The sequence below is a fragment of the Lepidothrix coronata genome, unplaced genomic scaffold (genome assembly GCF_001604755.1).
Source record: "Lepidothrix coronata isolate B3197 unplaced genomic scaffold, Lepidothrix_coronata-1.0 Scaffold29, whole genome shotgun sequence".
Lineage (NCBI taxonomy): Eukaryota > Metazoa > Chordata > Aves > Passeriformes > Pipridae > Lepidothrix > Lepidothrix coronata.
Window position 1 is genome coordinate 3772311 of NW_016690209.1, and position 23424 is coordinate 3795734.

At 64.5% G+C, this 23424-nt stretch overlaps 1 protein-coding gene across 7 annotated transcripts; it reads right to left on the reverse strand.

The window, feature by feature from the left end:
* Positions 1–1208: 1208 nt before the first annotated feature.
* On the reverse strand, positions 1209–21705 carry TNK2 (tyrosine kinase non receptor 2). 7 transcript variants are annotated; one of them, XM_017810692.1, is made up of 16 exons: positions 21419–21705; positions 12014–12191; positions 11793–11863; positions 10393–10605; positions 10147–10299; positions 9675–9952; positions 9476–9602; positions 9239–9385; positions 8830–8924; positions 5999–6193; positions 4494–4585; positions 3922–3966; positions 2369–3684; positions 1826–1921; positions 1609–1736; positions 1209–1501 (listed from the first exon to the last, which is right to left on the reverse strand). In XM_017810692.1, the coding sequence occupies exons 2-16, from the start codon at positions 12174–12176 to the stop codon at positions 1495–1497; spliced, it is 3126 nt and encodes a 1041-aa protein (XP_017666181.1). In that variant the 5' UTR covers positions 12177–12191; positions 21419–21705; the 3' UTR covers positions 1209–1494. The 7 variants fall into 7 exon arrangements, with proteins under 7 accessions (XP_017666181.1, XP_017666182.1, XP_017666178.1 ...); XM_017810693.1 differs by lacking the exon at positions 21419–21705 and adding an exon at positions 18918–19000; XM_017810689.1 differs by lacking the exon at positions 21419–21705 and adding an exon at positions 15711–15799 and having other exon boundaries at positions 1604–1736.
* Between the last annotated feature and the right edge of the window lie 1719 nt (positions 21706–23424).

The following is a 23424-nucleotide window of genomic DNA, read 5'->3' on the forward strand; positions in this document are numbered from 1 at the left end:
CTGGGTTGCAGGTCACCTTCCACTGGGGACAGAAGCCAGACGGACCCAGCTGTGCAAATGGACTCAGTGAGGCCACTGCAGCAAATGTGTTTGCCCCTTCACAGGATCTCACCCAGTTCCAGGATCACTTAAGGGGGCAGAAACACGTCAGTGACGGTGTTGTGCCTTCCTCGCTTCACTGACAGCCATGCCAGCCGGCTGCCACACCATGGTGGCTGCACCTCATGGGGAAACAGAAGCTCAGAGTCCAAAGCACTGACGCATAACCGTGTCCACAGCAGCACCAGCACACCTGCCTGTGCCCAGCACACCTGCCTGTCCCTGCACTCAGGGAGGGTCAAGGGATCAGAGATGAGGGAGCCGTGGGTGAACAGGACACACAGGGGATGTGGCCAGGTAGCATCTGCCACAGGGAAGGATCCACAGCCATGCCAAAGCAGCCCTTCCTCACCGTATATGGCAGGGTCTCTCTGGAGAGAAGGCACTCTGGGGAGCAGGTATCACCACTGCCCATGGACCTGGTGGGTTTGGGCACCAAGATCCTCCTCCACCTGATCCCCAGATCCCTTCCCGATGCTGCTGCAAGGGGAAACCCAGTAAAGGGGCTCTGATACCCGTTTGGAGGCGGGGCGAGAACTGGCACCTGAGGTGAGACCCCATGGGAGCCACCTCCCCTCCCCCACCAGCTCCTGGCTCTGGCTGCAGTGGTGGCACCTGGTTGCACAACACCCCTCGCGTGGGTGGGGGCGCGACGCCGGTCCCGCCACTCCCTGCCCGGGCATGAGTCAGGCGGCAGCCGGGAGCCGCAGGGCACTAGGCAAGGGGGGCCCTGCTGCAGGGGGCTGCCCTGTACTGGGGCAGCGCTTCAGGCAAGCACTGCCCACTCAGAGTGAGCAAAACAGCGCCCAGGCTTCAGGAGTTGGGCCTTGGGGTGGGACAAACTGACTAACTCCAGCAGCCCCGGATGGGGAGAACCTTGCACCCTAAAACAGCCTGGGAGGCATTAGCGCTGGGTTTTATAGGTGCGCGTCACACAGCTCCCTGGGGATCCCCAGTGTCAGTGCATCCCCTCCTGAGCTCCATCACATGGCAGATCCCAAGGATCACAGTCCCAGCTGCCTGCAGGGAGGAACCAGAACCCATGGAGACATGGCCTGTCCCTGTGTATTGGCAGGGAATAACCTGGGTGACGGTTGCAAGCACCCTCCTCCTCTCCATAGAATACTTTTATATATATACATAATATATATTAAAATTACATTTCTCTTTACAAAAACAATTCAACAAGAGGCCAGGGGACAGAGCCCATTTGCCCAAATCAGGGCATAAGCACCCCAGCAAGTCTGGAGCAGGGTCCCTTTTGGGGTGTCCCCACCCCCAAAGCGGGGGCTCGGTCCAGAGTCCAGCAGCAGGTTGCGTGGGTGGAGGCGGGGACACTGGCCCCGTGGTGAGGTGCCTTCTCTGGATCTGACACCACTCACCCCATCCCCACTGTCACCACCTGTAAGGAGAGGAGAGAACATGAGCTCAGGAGGGGTGATAGTGCCAGCTTGCCCAGAGCAGCATGGCATGGAGAACTACCCCCCCAAAACACTTCCATGACCTTACTTCTGGCGGGCGGCGCTGTAGGGATCAAGGAGGTGGGAGCTGGCCTGCTCCAGGTTCCAGTCAAACATCTCCAGCACCCGCTGGCAGTCGCCACGGGACTTCAGCCCCAGGCAGAAGAGCTGCTCCACCTGCAAGGGAACAGGGCACGGCCAGGGGGGTGACAGGAGTGCCACCACTCTTGTGGGAGCTAGGGTGAGGGAACAGAGGTGTGCCATACCTTCAGATACTGGATGGCCCGTTGGACACTCCAGCCGTGGTTCTGCAGGGCTGCCTGGCACTCGTCGGTTGTCACACCGTGCACCATTTCCTGCACCTGGGGGGAGCTTGTGGTCAGTGTCTGCTGCCACCCCCAGGCAGCATGGAGCCCATGACTGAACCAGTGGGCCACTGGGGCTGCCCCCAGTTCTGGCTCTTTCCCCAGGGAGCACTGTTAGCCTGGAGCTGGCATTATTCTAAACATCATTTGTCTCTCCTGGGCTTGGGTGGGCCTCAATAGCCTCAGCCCAGATAGCCCAAAGGGACCACCTTCTCCCTCCCCAGGCCATTGGGTAGGGCCAAACTGGGTTAAAAGGGCCTTCAATTCCCATTTTAGCATTGCAGTGATATTTATGTCCCCCTGCACATTCGGAGCCCCCTTGTAGCCAATCCCCTGAAGCTGTACTTGGGGAAACTGAGGCACAGGGTGGGGAAAGCTCTTGCCCAAGTGAGCTCATGGCCAGCATGTGCCCTCCTCCCCATGGATACTGGGCATGTCACTCACCAGCCGGATCTTTTCAGCGGGACGGCAAACATCTGGCCCATCGTAGACAATCTTCTGGAGGCTGCAAGAGGCTTTCACCAGGCACTTGGGCCCAGGATTGCTGTTATTGGAAGAAAAGTTGGCCTTGCAGTCTGGCAGTGGCTGCTGCACCATGGGACGGACGGTGGCTGTGGTGACCTGGCGGGATGCTGGTACCTCCTCTGGGCTTTTAGCCTCCTTGAAAAACTTCTCATACTTGTCCAGGTAGGCAGGGCGCTCAGGCAGCAGGTAGTAGTGGGTGCTGCTGACCTTCTGCCCATCCTTCACAATGGGCAGGATGCAGGGTCCCTTGGAGCAGTCCTTGCCCTGTGCCTGAATGACCTTGGGAGTGGCGTACTTGGGGTCGAGGGCAAAGCTCTGCGTGGTAGGCATGGGCTTCCCTGGTGAGGTGGAAAGGCAGGAGCAGAGGGCAGCACGTTGCTGTGGGGAGCCCACCTGCAGAGCCATGGGGCTGGGTGTCCGGGAGGTGGGCTGCGACAGCGGGTCCCGGGGGGGAATCTGGGGTGGTCGGTCTTCCTCACCCCCTGAGGCTGGGGAAAGGTCCCCTGACCAGCGCCCGGGCTCATTGCGGCGAAGGGGCCGGGGTGGGATTGGAACACGGGGTGGGATTTGGGGCTTGTCATCAGCAGGGGCAGCCGGTCCCAAGGGGACATTGAGCCTCTTCATGCACTCCTGCTGCAGCTCCTCAAAGAGCTCGGTGGTCTGTGTCATGCTGGGCTGTTTGGTCTCCTTGGGGGGCAGGAAGAGGTTGTCCTCCAGCACCGGTCCCCGCTCACCCTCATCCACGAAGCCATAGTTGGTCTTGCCCCGGCGGCTCGGGGGGCTGGTGATGGAACACACCTCAAAGTCATCCTCGTCCTGCGCCACGTCATCATAGGCAGGGGGTGGGGGCAAGGGGCGGGCGTCCCAGTCCACCACTGGTGTGGGGTGCAGAGGCCGGGGTAGAGCCCGCGTGGGGCTCTGCGGTGGGGTCTTGTCCAGCAAAGAGAAGGCCTCCATGGCCAGCTTGGCTAATGATGGGGCTGTCAGCTCCCCCACTGGAGAGGGGGTACCTTGGGGCACTTCCTCCCCAAAGTCGATGAGTGTCACCTCGCCGCCCGCCGGCCCCTCGCTTGCCAGCCGTCCGGGTTGCCGCTCGCCCACCTTGGTGCCTGGTACCCGTGCTGACGGCTTGACTGGTCGCAGACCCTTCCCTGTGCCTGTCTTCTTCAGGCAGAGCTTCCGGAGACCCCCTGGCAGACCCTCTTCCTCCTCACTCACTGGGTCGTAGCAAGGCTCTAGGAGGCGACAGAGAAAGATGGTGAGGGTCCCAGCACCCGTCCCTGGGGTGCAAGAAGGGGCATCTGCATCTCCAAACCCCCTAACTGCCCCATAGCTTCAGCCACCTTTGCTCACCCCTTGGGTGCAGCAGACACACCAGGGCAGGGGGCATATGCCCCAGGCCACCCAGACAAAGAGAGAAAAGAAAGGGGGCATGAAGGAGGGAGAGCAGCACCCAAAGAAGCCAAACTTACTGGTTAGCAGGACGGTAGGCTGAGGCGGGCGTGGAGGTGGTTGCCCTGCAGGAGAAGAGAGAACCCAAGAGAAGGAGAGGCGTGGGGTGAGCGTGTGGAGCAAGCGGCAGCCAAGGTGCTTGTTAGCAGGGTGCATGCTTTGGTCAGCCCCCCATCACTGGTGGGGCCTAGAGAGGATGCTGGTGGGAAGCCACCCCACAAGGGAAGATTGTAGGTTTAGGGGAATCGTGGCATACGCACAGCGCCTGAGCTCCCTCCCCGTGGCAGCTCCGCTGAGATCCCCATACTGGGGAGACCAGCCGTGGGAGGCTGGGAGGGGACAAGGGACTCGGACGAAGGGCAGCAGGGCAGAGTCCAGCCGGGCAGAGCCACCAGCCGCCCACGCTGTTGGCAGTGGCATATGGCCAGGTGACAACACGCCCCATCACCCCAGCTCCCCCCAGGTCTGCAAAAAGCAAGTGCCAGCTGAGAGACAGAAAGGAGAGGGTCCCGCCCGTCACCCTGGCCAACAGGGCATGGGGAAAAGGGCTTCGTGCAGCTGATGGGCAGGAGGAAGGAAAAAAGACGCTCACTTTTAGTCCTGCCTGGAAGCTGTGTGGGTCTGGCAGTGCTCGGGTCCACACCTAAAATGTCAGGAGGGTCCATGGGATTTCCCAGGTACAGCCTGTGGGGAGAGAGGAAAGTGCCTGGGAGTCAGCAGGGGCCATGCAGGACCCCTTGCTCCCCAGGCTTGTGCCTTGGGACACCCCACAGCTCCTCCACCACACACTCTGCTCCAGCGAGAACCGTCCCTGTGAATGCTGGGACACCACACCCCAGAGGCTTTTGCTGCTACGGCACAGAGCCTGGTGCTGTCCCTGTGTCACCCACCCCTCTCTGGCTCCGTGTGCATGACGTGCTGTGTCCAGGGGACTGCAAGCAGGGCTCCGTGTCCAGGGTACGTGTGTGAGGTGTGGTGCCCAGGACACCCCTCCAACAGCAGGGTGCTGTGGTGCGATGCTGCGCCCAAGGCACAGTGCCCCGGTACTGCCGGGGGGGTGCCGGGAGGCCTGGGCGAGCCATCGCAAGCCAGGGAGCTGGCGGGAGCTGGAGCAGCCCGAAGGTTTGGGTGTGTGCCGAGCTCGGTGCGTTCTCGGCAGCCCGGGCAGCACGTACCCAGCGCCCGTGCCCACGCAGCGGGGTGCGGGGAGGCCTGCCGGGGCACGAGCCAGATCCGCGTGCACGGTGCCTCCGTTCAGCCCTCCGAGGGCCGCCGGCACAGCCCTGGACACTAGGGTGCTGTGGAGGGGTCAGGCTGGGACTGAGGGCACCTGCAGGGCCGTCCCAGGCTTGGGATGCCAAACAACAGTGGGGATCATGATTCCAGGAGATGGAGTGAGCCTGGTGCAGGAGCTGGCCCTACCCAGCGGGAGCTTTCCAGGCTTTGAAATCCTATCCCGCCCCCCACACGCAGCCCTCCCACGTCCCTCCAGCCCAGTGCTGGCAGAGAACCCCCCATGCCCCCTGCCAAGATGCTCCTGCTCACCCAGCACCCACGCTGGGCACAACAAGTCCTACCTGGCAGGGGGGCATGTGGGACACTGGATCACAAGCACCCAATCCCCCTCCCCCCCATCACAGTTCAGCCAGGGTGTCTCCTGATGGAGCAGGGTGGGGAAAAAAATCATTTTGGTGGATTTTTTTCACAGTTTGCTCTTTGAAAAGACTCATGCTGTTAGAAGCGTGAGGACAGGCTGCAAGCCACGCACATCCATCAGCCCTGGGACACCCAAAAACATTGGGGTAATGTGGCCACCTCCATGGTGGTGCTTACATGGGTCTCCCCCCAAGGACAGCCCCCCATAAGCACAGCAGCCCCCCACCTCCCAAACCCCATTAGTAAGAAGAGGCAAAGGAGTTAGTTCAGCTGCAGGGACCCTACCCAGAGCCACCATTCCCAATACAGCAGTGGGGAACAAAATGCTTCATGGGGAAAGAGGGGGGCAATAGCCAAGCCGCGGCTTGCTCCCATGCCCAGTGGGCAGTGGGGAAGGCAGGGAGCAGGCAGAGGATGCAGAGAAGACAAAAAGTTTCTTACTCATCAATTTTATCGGGAAACCCCCAGCAGTGCTGCGGGTTGGTGTCTCCATGGCCTGTGTGGATGAAGCTGTTTTTAAGCGGCTGGCTGATGTCGTGGGCTGACAGCCCTGCCACCGAGGTCACCGTGTTTCGGGGAAATTGGCCCACTTTTAGGGTCCGTTTATTCTGACCCCGCCACCAGTAATTCTCGGCCCTAAGGAATAAAAAGGACCTTGTTACTGATGAGGGGACGGTAGGGTGACACGTGCCTGCCCCAGTGACAGGGAAGAGGCAAGGTGACTCGTCCAAGTCCACGCAGGCACGCGGTGACACAACTGGGAAGAGAACCTGGGTGCCCAGCATCCCAACCCTACACTGGCAGTATGCTCTAAATCCCACCCCACATGGTCCCTGCACCCGGTGGTGCTGAGAATGCAGGTGGTGGGGAACAAAGCTCCACACTTGTGCTCAAGATGTGCTCCTTCCTCCTCCTTGCTGCCTCAAATTGTGCAGGAGCCTTGGAGTGATGCCCGCACCAAGCTGCTCATCACAGTGCCCCATGCAGTCACGGACAGCACATGGGACACGCCTGGGGTCTGATGGGGCCCACATGGGGGACAGTGGGCTGTGGGGTCTTCCTCGCTCCCTTCCTACATTATTAGTGAGCCCTGCTGTGGGCAGGGGGAGATAGGCAGACAGACAGGTGGGGGCTCAGGCTGTGAATCTTCCTGGAGCCACCTGAGTGGGCCAGATCACCCTGGGGTGTTGGTCCCCAGTGTGTCCCCCAGGAGTCTCCTACTCCAGGACACAGCCACCTCTGGGTGGGACAAAGTGCTTATGTAGCCCAGAGAGACTGGGGACCACAGGGATGGGGCAAGGAAAGGCACCCCAACTGGTGTCCCCCACCCAGCACTGTGCCAAATTAATGTGGGAGGGGTCCAACCCTAAACCACCCCCCTGCCTGCCAGGGGCCCCTCTCCCCGTGGGCAGGGCATGCTGGAGGCTGGGGGCAGTGGCAGTGTGGGTGCCAGCCTGGAGAGGCTGGCACGGGCCCCACAGTTTCCTGGAGTCACCTGTGAGTCACCCCCGGCCACCAGCTCAGCCCTTTTCCTGTTTACCTTCCCGCTGCCGCCAGCCAGCCGCCTTACTCAGCGTTAGGACCCCTTGGCAGAGCCACGGCAGAGCCCAGCCGGTACCGGGCACCCTCCTTCACCCCCGGCGGGCCGGGGGAGGCGGAGGAACGGCTCCCCTCCCCGGGAGGTCCCCTCCACTCGCCCTCCCTGCGCCCCTCACCGCTGCATCCCGCCGAAGGGATGCTGCAGCCGGGTCAACCCTCCGCTCCCCCTGCTTTCAGCTTCGTCCCACCGAACCCGAGCTCGGACCCCAGGCACAAACCCGCTCCGGCGCTGCCCTGGTTCCTCTCCCCGCGACAGCCCCCTCCCGCGGCCGGCTGGGTCCCCGGGGGGCTTTCAGGGAGGTCCCTGCCCCTGCCCACACACACGTACGCACACCCGGCGCCCGCCGAACGACAGGCAGGGGCTTGAAAAGAGGTGGGGGGTGTTTACGGTGCCCCGGGCGGCCACGGCGGGGCCGGATGCGGCCCCCGGGAGGAGCCCCCCCGCCCCAGTCCTGCCCGGGCATCCCTGCCGGCATCACGGTGGGGGGGCAGCCCCCGCGGGGGAAACTGAGGCACGGGGAGGGGGCTCCCCTCCGGGAGCAGCGGCAGCCGCTGGGGCTCCTGCCACTCCCCGGCTGCCCTCACCCCGCACCCCAAAACCTGCCCAACGGGGGTCATCGAGGGCTGGCCTCCCCCGGAGAAACTGAGGCAGGGGACATGGCGCCCCGGCTCTGCCGCACTCCTGGCACCCCCCGACCCACGGGCAACCCCCAGCCCCCTCTCCGCTCCATCACCCCCTTCGCGGCTCACCTGGGGCCGGCGGCGGGGCGGGGGGCTCGGGACCCGCAGCCCGGCCGCGATGCGGCAGCGGGGACGATGTAGGCGCTCTGGCGCGGCCGCACCGCCCTCCGCCGCTCCTTCCCTCCCTCCTTTCCTCCCTCCGCCGACGCCGCTTCCCCTCCCCTCCCCTCCCTGCAATTAAACCGCCAGACCCTGGGCAAGAGTCATCCCCGCGGCGGCGGACCGGGAGCAGCCGGTCCCTGCAGACACACAAACCCGGCCTGATTCACCCCGAGCCGTGACTAACCGCGGGGAGCCGTCCCGGGGCGGGGGACAGGGAGGGACGGGGACAGAGCCCTCCTCCTCCTCCCCTCGGGGCTGTGGGGCCGGCGTCAGCGTGGGGACACTGCGCTCCTTTGGGGGATCCCCACTGTCCTCCAGCTGGAAGGGGACAGGCACATCCCGGAACGGGGATGCGGGGCCGGAAGGCCCCCCCACTCCAGTCCGCAGGTCCCAGCACAGTGGGTACTGCCAGCATGGTACCAAGCCCACGGTGCTTCTCCCAGCCCGATGACAGCGGCAAGTCTCCGGGTGCTGGCAGCATGTCTCCACCGCTAACAGCAGGGAGCGGCCCTGGGGCGTGCGGTTTCCCAGGGCAAAGCCATGGGCACAGTCTGGTGAGTCAGCGGGGACGGTGCAGGCAGGGCTGTGGGCACTGTGGGCAGGGCTGTGCCCCCACGGTGCTGTGCTGCCTGGGGGACCACAGACCCCCAGGCAGCTCTGCCTGCCCATGGGGTACACAGTCAGTTGTGCCAGCAGGAGATCCAGCCCTTCCCATCTCTGTTCCCCACAGCTCTGCCAGTGCCCACACTCTCCCCACTCCTGGGGTGCCCTGTGCCCACCAAGGCCGGCTGCCAGTGTGTTCTCTCCCCTGCAACCCTCCCGTGCAGTACCTGCCCTCGATGACCGTGATGATGTCATTCATCTGGATGTGCAGCTTGTCAGGCTCCTCAAAGTCCTGCAGTGCCCTCATGTCAGTGGGCTGGGCCTGGGGGTAGAGGTGGGTAAGGATAGGGGATGCAGCCCCCCATGTCCATCCCTGCCCTGCTTAGAGGCAGGACACGGGGTCCCAAAAATGAATCACCACTAGCCTGTCCTCAGCTGTCACATCCCTGGGGTGGGTCAGGGCAAGGTAGCACCCAGGTTTCTCCTGCTGTGACCATGTCACCACCTGCCACTTCTGCCTGGCCTGAGCTCCCCCATGTCAACTCCCGCCTCAGCGACATCCTTAACTCTACTCATGCTCGAGCAGAGCCAGTGGACGGGGTGCCAGGGCTCCTGTCCCCCTCCCTGCTCACCCACCTCCACCAAGAAGTCCCGCAGGGCCACAAAGGTGGGTCGGTCCTCGGGCTTATGTGCCCAGCACTGCAGCATGACGTTGTAGATGTCCTGGGGACAGTCCTCAGGCCGTGGCAGCCGCTCACCCTCCTTGTCTATCTTGTGCAGGATCTGGGGGGCAAGGGGTGCTGTCAGGGACTCCCAGGTCCCCTCAGCACCAGTGGGGTGAGGCAAGGGGGCAGATCCCTGCTGAACACCTACCTGGCTGCCGTTGAGGCCTATCCAAGGCTCCTGACCATAAGTGAACATCTCCCAGAGGGTCACTCCGAACATCCAGGTGTCGCTGGCATGGGAGAAGGTGCGTGTCTTCAGGCTTTCAGGAGCACACCTACATGGGGAAGGACGTGAACATCAGGTTGTCTGTGCTGCACCCCCCAGTCTCCCCCTCCTCAAGGCTCACCAGGCGAAGGGGACCTTGCGGTGCTCCTGCATCACATAGTGGTCATCATTTTTTGGCAGGGCTCGCATCAGCCCAAAGTCCCCAATCTTGACGAGGTCATTGGAAGCCAGCAGGATGTTGCGGGCGGCCAGGTCACGGTGGATGAAGCGCTTGGACTCCAGGTAGGCCATGCCCTTGGCCACCTGGATGGCATACTGGCAGAGAGTGGAGATGAGGAAATGGCCCTGGTTTTTCCGCAGTCGGTCCAGGAGGGAGCCCAGCGGGGCCAGCTCTGTCACCTGGGCCATAAGGAGAGGACAGCAAACCAATCAGTCCAGGGGCACCCTGGCTGGGCTGGCTTCCAGCCTCCTTGTACTCCACTGGGGATGCCAGCAGAGGACCTGGGGTACAGACACAGCCTGGCTTTGCTCATGCCATCATGTGGGACCCACATGGGGTGGCACCAGTGTTGGCCCTGTCCCCCCACACTCACCATCTTCATGGGGTGGGAGAGCACCACACCATACAGGCGGATGAGGTTCCTGTGGTCCAGGGAGTGCATGGCATTCACCTCCCGGATGAAGTCATCCAGTGCCTCCGGCTGGCTCAGCACATCTGTCTTGAGGCACTTCACTGCCACGTTCAGCTACGGCCAAAGCAGGAGTGAGCCCTGAAGTGTCTTCCCCTGTAGGCAGTCCCACTGCCCAGCTCTCCACCCCCCTCATGAGCAGTCTCTCACCGTCTTGCCAGCAGGTGTGCACCACTCTCCACGACGCACGACGCCAAAGGAGCCGTCACCCAGCTTCTCAAAGATCGAGAGGTCCCGCTCCCGCACAAGGCAGGTGAGGGAGTGTTGGCCCCCAGCCTCGGGGGGTGGTGGTGTGGGGGGCTTGCGGAAAGTACTCTGGGGCTGGGGTGGCAGCTCCGACTCTGGGCGCTTCCCACTGAACACCTGTGGGACATGGAGGCAGGTGAGACATGGATGTGAAGATACCTGAAACCTTTGGGTCTGCAAGTGAGTAGTGCTGGGACAACCCCTTGTCTGGGTTGTACACTCTAGAACCCACTGATGACCCCTAACTGGTGATGAGCCAGGGCAGTCTGGTTGTGAGATCAAGCTCTGTTCCTCCAGCAGCCTGCACACCGGGCTGCGATTCCTGTGGAGGGAAGGGGTTGTGCCTCTCACAGCAGCCCTGCAGCGACTCCCCAGCAGCCACAGTAAACCAGGCCAGTAGCCAGAGAGGGCCCTGGGCACTCCTTGGCCAGGCTATGGCCACACAATGTGCCTGGGCACAAAGCCAAGGGAAACCTCCAGCTTGGGCCGAGTGTGGTGACACATCCCTGCAAAGACATGGGCTTTGCATTTGTGCTGCCTGCCACCACCACCACCCAGACGGATGGGCTCTCCTTCCCTCTCCTTCAGCTGGGACTGATGATGTGCCCCACTGGACGGGGTCCATCCCAGTCTCAGCAGCCAGGACCCCTGCAGGGTGCGTGGGGGCTGGACCCAACATGTGGTCGGGGTGGGAGGTGGCATTCTTGCCATTTCTTCTTTAATAGAAGTAGCCTTCTATTAAAAGCCCATCCTGACCATGTCCCAGCACAGATGAGTCACACGGGGAGAGGCCATGACCCAGTGCCCAGCTCATAAGTGCTCTGCTCTTCTGGGGGTGCCAGCAGCACCAGCTTTGGATGGGATGGCATATGGAATATGTGACCATTCCAAGGTCCCCTGTCCTGGTATGCCCCAGCCTGCAGGTACAAGGCTGTGCCTCCTCGCTGTGAGGCAGCAGGGCAGGCAGAGTCCCAGGCAGTGCTGCTGCCCACAGAGCTGGCTGAAGCAAGATGCACAGGCTCTGTGGTTCACTAGCTGCAAACAATTTTCCTGGCAAAGAGGCAAATAATGAAGGGAATGAATTTTCCAAGTGCCGGGGCGGCAGGGCTGTCCTTTCCTGGGAAGTGACCCAGGAGCCTGCATGGGACCAGGGCACACACTGGCAGTATCACACCACAGGCAGGACTCCCCCAGGAACCAGTGGCATAGGCAGAGCCAGGCACCTGGGAAGAGTACGGGGAGAGGTCTAGCTTCTCCCATTTGCCCCAGTTTCTCTGTCACACCTGTCCCGCTCTCATCCCTACCTTGCTCATCCAGGATTTCCGCTTGCACATGGCTTTCCTCCGCTTCACTGCCTCCCACAGCCGCCGCTGGCCTACAGGATTCAGGGACACAGTGACTGTCACAACCCAGTCCAGGGTAGAGGTCCTCTCTAGCCCCATGGACCACATGCTCCTCTGGGCTTCCCAAAAGATGCTGTGCATCCAGGTGGGGATAAGGGGGAGGTCTGGGGGGGTGTACACACCAGGGCGTCCCATGCCGATCTTCTCCAGATCCTCATTTTTGACGTACTCGAAGTGGGAGAGGCGTGTGACATTGAGCTCGTCCCGGATGCGCAGGAAGTACTGCTGCAGCTGAAGCTCAGTGAGCAGCTCCAGCAGCCAGTCCGTGCCCTCCTCCGCCTGCATGCTACAGCTCAGCCTCTGCCGGGACACAATGCCGGGTTAGGGGGAACTGTGCTCCGCTCCTCTCTGCCCCATCCCCGCTGGGGAGTCACCCAGAGGGGCTCAGAACCATGGCTGGGGTGCTGCTGTGAGGGACACTAGCAGACTAATCTCCTGAGCCTGTCCCCAGCTCTCTGGGGGAGGCCAGGAGAGGCACCGCATCAGCAGGACACCCAGGGACAGGCAGGACAGACTGGCTCTGCCCTGTCATGCCCATAGAAACACCAGCCCACCCCTCTGCTCCAGCACAGGCTATCTCCTGGAGGGGTCAGAGCTTCAGGATGCATGTGCCTGCCTGGATCCCTCTGCTCAGCTGGAGGGAACAGCTGTCCCAGCCACCCGGCCAGGCTGCAGGACAGACCCATGGTAGGTTTCCTCTGCCTTGGCTGGGCAGACCAAAGGAGGGGGCAGACAGGGACATCAGGGTCACTAGGGGGTCCTGTTGCCCCAGGACTGAGGTACAGGGCACCTCAGCGCTGCCAGCATCACCCCCCCAGCTGTGTCGGGACAAAGGGAGGGAGGGACAGGGCCAGGTCTCACACACAATTCTCCATACCCCCCACCACTCCCCATCCATGCCTGCTGTCCCAGCTCTCCCCCACTTTCATCGCCACCTTTTTGGAAAGGGACACAGCTCTGTCTCCCACTGTTTAGAGCGGGAGGGAAGTTGGGACCCGCCGTCCTGGCTCCACAACACATCAGCCCCCTCCATCCTCTCCTCTTCCCCGGGAGATGACATGGCTCCTGGCGTCTTCACCCGCTGTGCTCGGCTCCCTCGGCCGCGTCACCGCAATTACAACCCTCGGCACTGGGCTAAAAATACGGCGGGCGCGGCGAGCAGCTGGGCACGGGGGCACATGGGGGCAGGCGGGGACACACAGGGCCAAGGGAGCTGCCAGCTCCCCTGCCCGCAGGCGATGGGGAGAGAGCCGGGCGACGGGTTTGCCCGGGGCGAGGGTCGGCACTTACTCGGTAGAGGCGGAAGCGGGTGAGGAAAGGGAAAGATCGGTGCAAAGCCTGGAAGCGCCGCATCCTGCCTGGCTGCCCGCCGCCGGCCCCTGGCACCGCTGATGTCCCTTCCCCGGTGCCGGCGTCCCACGGCGGAGCCCGCTCACTGCAGCCAGGGCACCCGCAGCCCCTTCGCCTGGGCTACAGAGAAGCCCCCCGGGCTCGGCCGCCCCATATATCCCCCCGGAGCGGGCAGGGGGCTCGGGCTGTCCGTCGGCCGGACGCGGGCTGTGGCTCTGCCCCTCCTTCCATCCGGATCTCGATCCTCTGGCCGGCCGGCCCTCCCCTTCCCCAACGCAACGGGGCCGGGGCGGGGGGGTGGCGGCAGGCAGGGCTGGGGGTCACTCCCCCGGCCGGAGCCGCTTCCTGGGGACCCCCGCTGGCAGCGGGGCTCGGTCCCGGCTGGCTGCCCGCAGCGCTCCCCAGGAGGGTTATTTTCAGCCGGGCTGGGACGCGCGCCCAAGGGGCCGGGCTCCCATCAATGTGCGGCTTTCTCCCTTGTTCGGCGGTCGCCGGCAGCTGGGAGCTTGGACCCCCGCTCCCATTACCATGGAAACTCGCCCCGGCCTTGGGAAACGCTCCCAGGCCTCAGTTTCCCCCCCAGGAAGCAGGGAGGGAGGGAGACAGAGGAGACATCCGGCTCTCTGCTCCCCAACCGAGGCCACAGGCATGATGCCAGGGCGATGGGCACTGCGGGGGGAGTTTCTGGCTCGGCAAACATATCCGCTGCCCAGCTGCCAGGCCCCACGGGGCTCTGCCGTGGGGTGCCACCAGCACCCTGCACCTCGCTCCCCTTCCCCAGTAGGGCTGGCACCCAACCCCAGCAGTGCTGTCCGCCCGCAGGGTCCCCAGGGAGAACAGCTGGCCGTGCCGGCAGCCATAGCATGAGAAAGGAAAGACCCACAGAAACCTCTTACCACAGCCCCCGCCTGCCTGGCCCCCCCCAAAATGTGGCCATTGCTGTGCCAGGCAGGCAGCTAAGAAGGAGTTAAGTGCATCTCCAGGAGAAGAGGAGTCTCCACTGTGGCTTCCACTGACACTGGGATCCCAGCTGGCACCCGGCAGCACAGGCACTGGGCACAACAAGCCCATTGACCAGGGACAACTGGGCATAGTGCCCTCAGCACCAACCTCTGCCACGCGCCAGCTTCCCCCTTCCCAGCTCAGGGGACATGGGGGCGGGGGGTGCCCTGCCCTGAACGGAGCATCACTCTCATCAGGCAGGAATGACACCCACTGGGACTGGCACCCAGTGTGCTGCCTCCTGCACCTCTAAATCCCAGGTAAGACTGTCCAGTTCAGCATCCACACTGGGAATGGGGGAACCCAGCCTTACCCACCATGCCAGGGGTGGTTCCGTGCCTCAGTTTCCCTCTCTGCAACAGACCCACAGGCACAGTGGTTGGGTTGATCCTGCAACCTTGGCTCTGAGTGGGGCAAGGAGTCCTGCCAGCAAACTCCCATCCTGAAGTGTGGGAGCCACAGATACTCATCCAGCCCCCACCAGGTCCCCGGCACAGGTGCTGCTCGGCCCTTGGTGCCCTGCACACACTCGCCATGCCGCACACACCCAGCCCTGCAGCGCCAGGGGATGCACCCTACGTGCACCCAGTCTCATGCATGGGCGGTGAGGACGCTCACATGCACTCAGGGACCACACAGGCGCAACCCCCCGCACCCTGCGGTGCCTCCTGCCACCTGCACAACCGCAGCCGCCCCCCACGCACGTCACCTCCGCGCACCCCCCAGCTACCGCCGCCCTGCCCGGCCGCACGTGCGCACACACCCGCACAGCCCGCGGCATCACCGGGCCTGCTCCCCGCCTCCGCCCCGCACACACCTGGAGCCGCCCGCCCCCCTCGCACCCACGGCTGCCCACCCCCGCTGTGCCATGTTCCTCACCTCCGCGCTTGCCTGGCATCACACACAACCTGTCCGAGCTGGCACAAGGGTGCTCAATCCTCCCACCCCCCACTCCGGGCCTGCACCAATTACTGCTACCAATAACGACACCCCAACACCTGTCCCACACACCAAGGCACCTGCACCTTCGCATTCCCCACACCCATGCACAGCCCGACATCGCCACAAGGATATCCCCACATGGGGATGGCAGCTGGTGCGGCCACCGTCTGGATGCAGCTCTGCGGCTGGGGGGTGGCATCCTGTGCTGGCCCCCCCCCACGAGCTGTGCCAAGCTCGGCCGAGCCGCGCTGCCACACACCCTTCCCCCATGCCTCAGTTTCCCCAGCAAGAAGCAGCAGGCAGCCCCACTCCCCTGGAGTGGATGGGTCAGGATGGGAGCACAGCCGAGCGGGGGGGAGGTGCCATCCTCACACTGCGCTGGACGCTGCGGGGTACTGCGCATTCGAGAGGGGAGACGCCATGCAGGGACCCCCCGTGCCCCATGCTACAGCAGGACCCTGCCTGTTCTGGGGAACAGCCACGTGCCCCGCGCTGCTCCCCTCCAGCGGCTCCCCCCACACTGACCCGCCGGCACGGCATGGCCGGGGCGATGTCCTGTCGGGGGGGTGGCGTGGGGCGCCTGCTGCCCAGGCGCAGGGCCCGCTGCCCGGTGCTGTCCGAGAAGCTGTGGGGCAGGGGGCCGAGCATCTCCTCCTCCTCCTCGGCGCTGCTCAAGCGCTGGTAGTCGCATCTCTCGCCCATGGCTGAGGCAGCGGCTGCGGCGCAGCGGCGAGTGGGGGGCTCTGCGGAGACGCCCGCGTCTGCCTGGGGGCGGCGAGGGCTGGAGCCGGGCTTGGGATCACATGGCAGAAAGTTGCTGCAGTTCCGGAAAACAGCGAGAGGGTGAAGGTGACCGCAACGGTGATGGAGGGGAGGGGGGATGGATGGAGGGATGCGGAGGAGACGGGGAAAAGAGAAGCAGGGGCAGCCCCTTGACCGCCCGTCCTCACCCCGATCCCAGCCTGGCACCACTGTCTTCCTCCCGGCTCGGCAGCCCAACTGCCCACCTTCTGTCCCTGCTCCGGCTTCTGAGTGGAGAGGTGGTGGCATCGCCGCCAGCCCCAGCGTCGCGATCGCAGCCCCCTTCTCCCCGCACCCTGGCACGGTGCACCAGGCAGCCGGGCGGAGGAGGAGGACGAGGGGGGACCATCGTCCAGCAGCCGGGGTTCTGTGGCAGACAGGATGGGTAGGGAGGCACCTGCAGAGGGATGGGGGGGCTCTGGGGCTGGCAGCATCCCCAGCATCCCTCCCGCTTCCCTGCGCAGGCAGAGGGGGATGGGATGCACTGGAAAGATGGCTGCTCCGCAGCGACCGGCAGCGTTGGCGCAAGCACGGCAGGGCTGGGAGAGCAGCCAGGCCCCGGTGGGTGCTGCTGGGACGAGGGTCCGGAGGGCACACCAGGATCAGTCCTCTTCCCCCACCCCCTCGCAGGGAGCTGGGGGTCTCCTAGACCTCTGCTAGGCGCTGCACCAGGCACAGCACCCAGCAGGGATAGGTGGCACTGGGAAGCCACCCCCCCGGATGGGGAACCCCTCAACCTGTACATTGGGACTGGCCTGTACCCCAACACTGCCTGACCATAAACCCTCTCTCTGCCCCCTGTCCAGAGCTACAAGCGGGCTGAAACCGGGGGGGGGCCCTGCAGCCCCCCCAAAGACCCCTGTGACCTACCTATCCTTTGGGGCACAGCACAGCCCCCAGGGACCAACTTGCTCCTCATGCCAACGCCACGGGCCATGGTGACCCATTCTGACCCCCAGAATCGCCCTCATGACCCCCTCACTGTTCCCCCCACAGAGCCCCATAGCCAAAGGAGTGACACCAGGCTGCCACCGTGACAGGGCAAGAGGCATGAGCCTGTCCTTGCTCCCCCTCCCCTCCGAGAAATAAACACCCCCAATCCCGGTGGGCATCAGCCCTGGCTGTGGGGCCGGGTGGAGGCAGCCCCTTGGCGACTCCTCCTGCCATACCACAGAGGTGAGCTCAGCCGCGGAGCTGAGGCGGGCTGAGCCCGCGGCGTGGGAGCAGCGAGCCGCCCCCGCGCACGGCCTGCCGGCGTCACCGCGCTGGCACGCCACGGGACGGTGACTGATGCACGTGCTATGCCACCTTCCCTCTGTGCTATGCCACCTTCCCTCCGTGCTATGCCACCTTCCCTCCAGACTCAGCTGCCCTGTGCTGCCCCGAAACCCTCACCAGCCTGCCCAGTGAAGGCGATGCTGCGGGGTCCCCAAGATGTGTGGGAACAATCCCTGTTCCCACAGCCCTGGGCATGGATTTGGGTCACACCCCCACATCACATCAGGTCCTGTCCAGGCTCAACTGACATCAAAACGATTAGGTCTCCTATAAGGGGACGAATGGCATCATGCCATCCACCCCTGACTCACCTGCCAACACTTCCCACCCCAGGGGGTGGTCCCACCTCAATGACAACCGCTGGATGGGACGCACTGTCCTCTGCAGTCCAGGGCAGCGGCACTCACACTGACCACAGGGTGTCCCTACCCTCTGTGAGAACATCGGAGCTCCCCAGCCCTCTGGGACACCACACTTGGCCCCGCATCCCTGGGCCCGGTGCCACAGCATCTCCCATGCCCACCACCTGGCACGAAGGACCCCGGAAGTGGCAGGTTCCCAAAACAAGCTCCCAGAGGGGGATAGCGTCCCTCACTCACCTCTGTCACATCACCCCGCTCACTGTCACAGCCCGCCTGCCACCTTCCTGCCACCTTCCTGGCAGTCGTGTCACCTGGAAGTGATCTCACTGGCTGCGGCAGCAGCAGGGCGGCCGCGCCGGCACCCCGGGGCTGGCTCGTTCAGCCCTGGCGGGGCCCCGAGGGCGGCCCCAAATTGTGGTGACACACTCCCCAGCCCGGCTGCCATGGCACAGGTACACACATACCCATGCGTACAAATGCACCGCGCTCCCGGCAGAGACAGGGCTGCCGGCTGCATCCTGCCTGCCTGCGGGATGCTACTGCCACCCAGCTGCCCGGGAACAGTCCCCAGCCCCTCGCTGGATTGTGCCACCCCACATACCCCCATACCGGTGGGTGTTTTGCCTCCCTCGGTGCTGGCATCTGATTCTGCTTGCTTGGCCGGATGGGGCAAGCAGGAGGTCCCGGGGGGCCAGCATGGAGGGCTGGTGACCCCCGTGGCGGGGGTGGCCGTGGAGGCCGAGGTGCCAGGCTCCCCCTCGCTGCCATCTCTGGGCTGTCAGAGCCTGGCCCTGTGGACTGATCCTGCCCCCCAGCACAGAGCATCCCCTGCCCTGAGCCCGTCTGCAGCAGTAGCTGCGTGGGAAGGAAAGACACAGGCATGTGGCCCCCCCATCCCGACAGTGCCCGGCACAACCCCAATCCCCTCCCTAAGCCTCTTTCCTCCGCTAAATCCATTCCGCAGGTCGAGCTGGGGCGGGCTTAGTCTGACTTGCGCCTCCCAGCTCCACAGCACTGGCAGGGGATGGGCAGGACTTGCTGACCCCGTGGCTGATCCCCAAGCTCTCCCACAAAGGCAGGTACACAGAGTGGTGTTTAGGGGGACAAGCAGGCAAAGCAACACCCCCTGGCACCCACAGCACCCTGACCGCAGTGCCCACCCCTCAGCTCCATACCCACAGGCAGTGCTGGGGAGGGGGAGAGGGCAGTGGGCTTGGCATCCCCACCACAGTGGGGACCCGACCACCGTGCAAGGCTGGTTTGTGCCCACCAGCCCCCGCACCCATCTCACCTGGGCCACAGGGGCAGTGCTGTGGGGGTCCCTCGGCAGTGCCAGCCCCAGTGTTGCAGTGAGCTGGACAGTGTGTGAGGGGGCACAGTGTCAGGACTTGGCCATGGGGCTGACAGGGCTGTGGTGACACCGGCCACGGGGTCCCCCTGGGGCAAAGCAGGAGGAAGAGGTCAGATTAGGCCTCCCAGCCTGGTACCCCCATCTGTCCACCCCAGATGCCCCAGACTCCCTGTGGGAAGTCTCCCCATATGCAGGCTCACCCCCCACTCTGCCCAGGCAGCTGGAAGAGCCTTTGTGGACCTGCCCTACTGGTGAGCTTTGCCCCCAGTCCTCCTAGGGAGGGAGGGCACCAGCACAGACCTTGAGCCCTCTGCTCAACCAGCCCCTCTGCCCTTGGGATGCTGCCAGCAATACCCCCATCTTCACATCACTACTTGGGCTGGGCCGCAGCTGGCACAAAACAAGTTTGTCAGGTCTCAGGCCAGACTGGCACAAAGCCACATCCATGCAGCAGCATCTTCCCTTTGTGCTAGGTGCATGAAAGTTGGGACCCCTGGAGCTGGAAGGTGAAGGCTCAACCTCCCCAGCTTCCCAGCACCAGAGCAGTGCAGCACCCTGGCCAGACCATCCAGCATCTGTCAGTCATTAGCACTAACTGAAAGCACCCTAATTAGCCAGGCTGCAGCATGAACAGTGCCTCTCCCCCACACCAGCTGCTCAGCAAAAGGACTTTCTCCTAAAAGTCTTCCTGTCCCAGCAGGGCCTGTGCATGGGGCAGAGCCCCCTCCTGGCTCCCCAAACCCATGCAAGTGGGTAATGCCCAGGATGCTCTGCCTCTGCCAGCTACCATCCCTCAGGGACATGACTGGAGTCAAAACCCAGGTGCTCCAGGGGCAGGATGAGACCTCTCGGGGGAAACTGAGGCACAGTTAGAGGCCTGGCCTGCAGTGTGGCTGGGAGAGGGTTTGGCTACAAGCTCCCAAGTTCCTGGTCCTGTGGGGGCTGCTCCTCTGCCCATGAGGGCCCCCCTTGCCCCAGGGAGGCTGAGTCACAGCAGGACAGCAGGCTGGCAGCTGCCCGAGGAGGAGGGAGGCACTGCCAAGCCCCCCAGCCATACCCACAACACCCCACCCCGCACTAAAGAATACTGGGCTAACAAGGCTCCAGTAGCTCCAGGGGTTGGTAACAGGTTGCACAGCCTGCACGGCCCCCACCCTGCACCCCCAGGCCTTGGTGCGGCGGGATGGGAGATGCAGAAGCTGCTTCTGCCCCCCACTCCCTGCAGGGAGCAGTGGGCTTGGGACTAGTAGTGGGAGCAGGGCCACAGCAGATGGTGGGCATGCAGCACTCAGGATCCATCCTGGACCCTCTCCCTAAAGAAGGGCCTGGCAGTGCAGCCCTGCTCAAAGACACTCCACCAGGTAGGTCCTGTTTTTAGGAGACTTTTGCAAAGTCTGGTGCTCAAAAACTTTGTTCAAAGCTTTGCTCTGAGCCAGCTCAACGAAGGGCTGAGTAAGGGGGGAATGCATTACCTCCAAAGCCCTCAGCACCTGGCAAGGGGCACACACACACTTTGCACGGTATCAAGCCAGCAGAGAGCCCAGCAGCACCGGGGCACTCTGATGTGCCCACTGCACCAAGGGAGCCCCAGGGAAGTGAGGGTGTGGGGAAGTGCCAGTGCCGGGCTCTGCCCTGGCCTGTCCTGCCCAGACAGCCCAGCCCTGGCATGGCCGCCAGAGACACTGCCCCGGCCCAGGCTCCTCTGGCCACCTGCAAACCCCCTCCCCCAGCTACCACTTCAGAGGGGGTGAGGCAGTTCCCAGATAGTTCTGGGAGAAGCCAAGCAGGGTTCACCTGGCAAGGTGGGAGGGATCCTTGTCTGGACTGTGAGCACCACCTTACTAGGTTTAACTTAAAAACTTTATTACAAAAACCAAAACCAAGAAAGATCAGAAGTATCCAAACAGTGGACATGGCCACGGTGCTGCCCACTGAGCTGGTGGTCAGAGGCTCCCCACACCTCCCTGCTGCTCAGGGTTTCAGCCCCAGCACAACACCCTGAGGCGCAGGGCTGGCCCCAGAGGACAAGGATCCTCTGTTCACTGCCACAGCTCCCACGAGCCCAGGGAAGAGGAAGAGCAAAGCCGCCTTTTCTCCAGGAAAAAAACAAAAACCTTCCCCCAGTTTCCGCTGTGGTTTAGGAGAGTTCAAGGGCACCAGGCACCCACTCACTCACACCAGACTCTGCTGCCTGCTCCGCCCTGGCAGCAGGAGCAGGAGGTCAGGCATGTTGCTGGCCAGGGCTCAGCAGTCCCGCAGCGCCCGGGCACGAGGGCAGCACCGCAGCTCGCAGTGCTGCAGGGCACGGTGCCAGCTGCGCCCGGTGAGGCGCAGCCGGCACACGCCGATGCCGACTGGGCACCGCCACAGTGCCAAACCCTGAACCCTCCGCCCTGCCCCTCGTATCGCCCTCAAACAAGGGGTCGCGCTTCGTTCCTTACCTTTGTGCTTACCGCCACTGCCACCGCATCCTGCGCCGGGTCTGTAGCGTCACCGGAGGGCGAGGATAGGCACGGCGGCACTCCAGACAGACGGCATGCCAGGCGGGATGCGCCCACACACCTGTCGGGGCGGGGTGCGACGATCGACGCCGGGGACGTCCGGGACGCGGGTGGGATCACCCACGGGGCACCGGGCAGCGGGCACGGGGTCCGACCTCACACCCGGGCGGACCTCCTGCGGCTCGGGCGCTGTGCCGGGGTCCTCGTGCCGGGGTTGCCGCCGGGGTGCTCCTGCTCCCCCGGGTAGAGCTCGCCCTCCTCCTGCACCCCGCCCCGGGCTTCCCCCTCCTCCTGCCGGCCCCGCCGCACCCACCAGCGGGCGCGGGCCGGGGGGCTCCCCGCGTCCCGCCGCCCCCCGCCGCGCTCCTGCTGCGCCCGCCGGGCCAGGCCCTGCTCCTGCCGGACCTTGGGGCCGTGCTCCTGCACCCCGCGCACCGCTCCGCGCGCCCGCCGCGCCCCGGGGCTGCCGCCCGCCGCCGCCTCCTCCGCCCCCCGCGCCCGCCGCCGCGCCCGCGCCGCCCCCCGCTCCCGGGGCCGCCGCGGCTCCGCGCCCGCTTTGGGGCTGCCGAGGGCGGTGACGGGCCCGGGCCGCTCGCCCCACTCCTGCAGGCTCGTCCGCTCGCCCAGCGGCACCCAGTGCCACCGGCCCGGCACCCCGCCGCCGCCGCCCCTCGGCTCCCCGCCGCCGGCGGCCACCAGCTCCTGGCCGCGGGGCAGCGCCCCCAGCCCCGCCTCCTGCACGCCGCGGGTGAAGCCCCCCTGCTCCTGCACGCCCGGGGCCACCCCGCCGCCCTCCGGCACCGCCGGGCTCAGCCCCCCGCCCTCCGGCACCCCCGGCGCCCCGCTCGCCCCCTGCCCCCGGATGGTGCACGCGGTCGCGGGCCCCGCCCCGGCCCCGCACGCTGGGGAAGCCCCCCCGCGCCGCGCTGCTAGAGCTCTGGAGCTCCGGTTCCACCGCCCCCTTCCCTTCCTCCCCTCCTGCCCCGCCGCGAGCCCGGCCGGCCCCCGGCCCCGCCCTTAAAGGCGCCGCGGCGCCGCTTTACGTAACGGCGGGGTGAGGACGGACGGACGGACGGACAGACGGACAGACAGAAGGAAGGAAAGGCGGGCAGGGGGATGGGTGGGGGAGCCGCGGGTCGCTGGGACGGACAGACTCACCGCGGAACAGCACCAGGCCCCGGGACCGCTCCGCTGCGGGGACCCAGGACACTGGCTGCCCTGCGGTGCCCGAATCCCTTCTCCCAGGTAAGTGGGAGGGGGCTGTCCCCCCTTCCCTCTGCCCCGGCGGGGCTGGCGCTGCCCGGCCGCAGAAGGGCTCCCGCAGCCCCGGCCCAGCTTCTCGGGGCGCTTCGCACAGTCACCGCAGGGAGAGGAGCCCTGCCAGGCGCGGGCAGGAGCTGCGGGAAACGACGTGTTTCCAACAAGTAAATCATCCCGGTGGAAGAGGAGGGACCAGAGCTATGACGGGACAGCCCATAAGGGGCGAGCTGGTCTCCTGGAGAAGATGCTTCTCACCCCAAATAGTTCATCTTCTCGGGATGCAGTGTTTGTAAAGCAGGAGGTGAGACCAGCATTAGGGCTGGAGGAAGACAGGAGAGAGAAACTAAGCATATTTAAATGCAGAGTCCCAAACTCATGCAGTCTCATCTGAGGAGGCCTCCGGGGCCAAGGAGGCAGCTCCTCCTCTCCCAGAGCTTCCCGGGGCTCTAAGCAGTATCCACATACCCATCTGGACCTTGGTCCAGGGGAGCTTCAGAGTGGTGAGGGGCAGAGACAAGGCAGGACACAGTGGGGCAGCTTCCTGGGACAGTCACAGACAGGCCTGTCCAGCCACCTTCTCACCAGCAGAGACCTACAAAGCCACAGCCAGTGGGAAATCTGACAGTTCATTGTCACATCGTTGTCACCCCAACACTGCAGGCTCTTCAGAGTCAACGCCATGACCA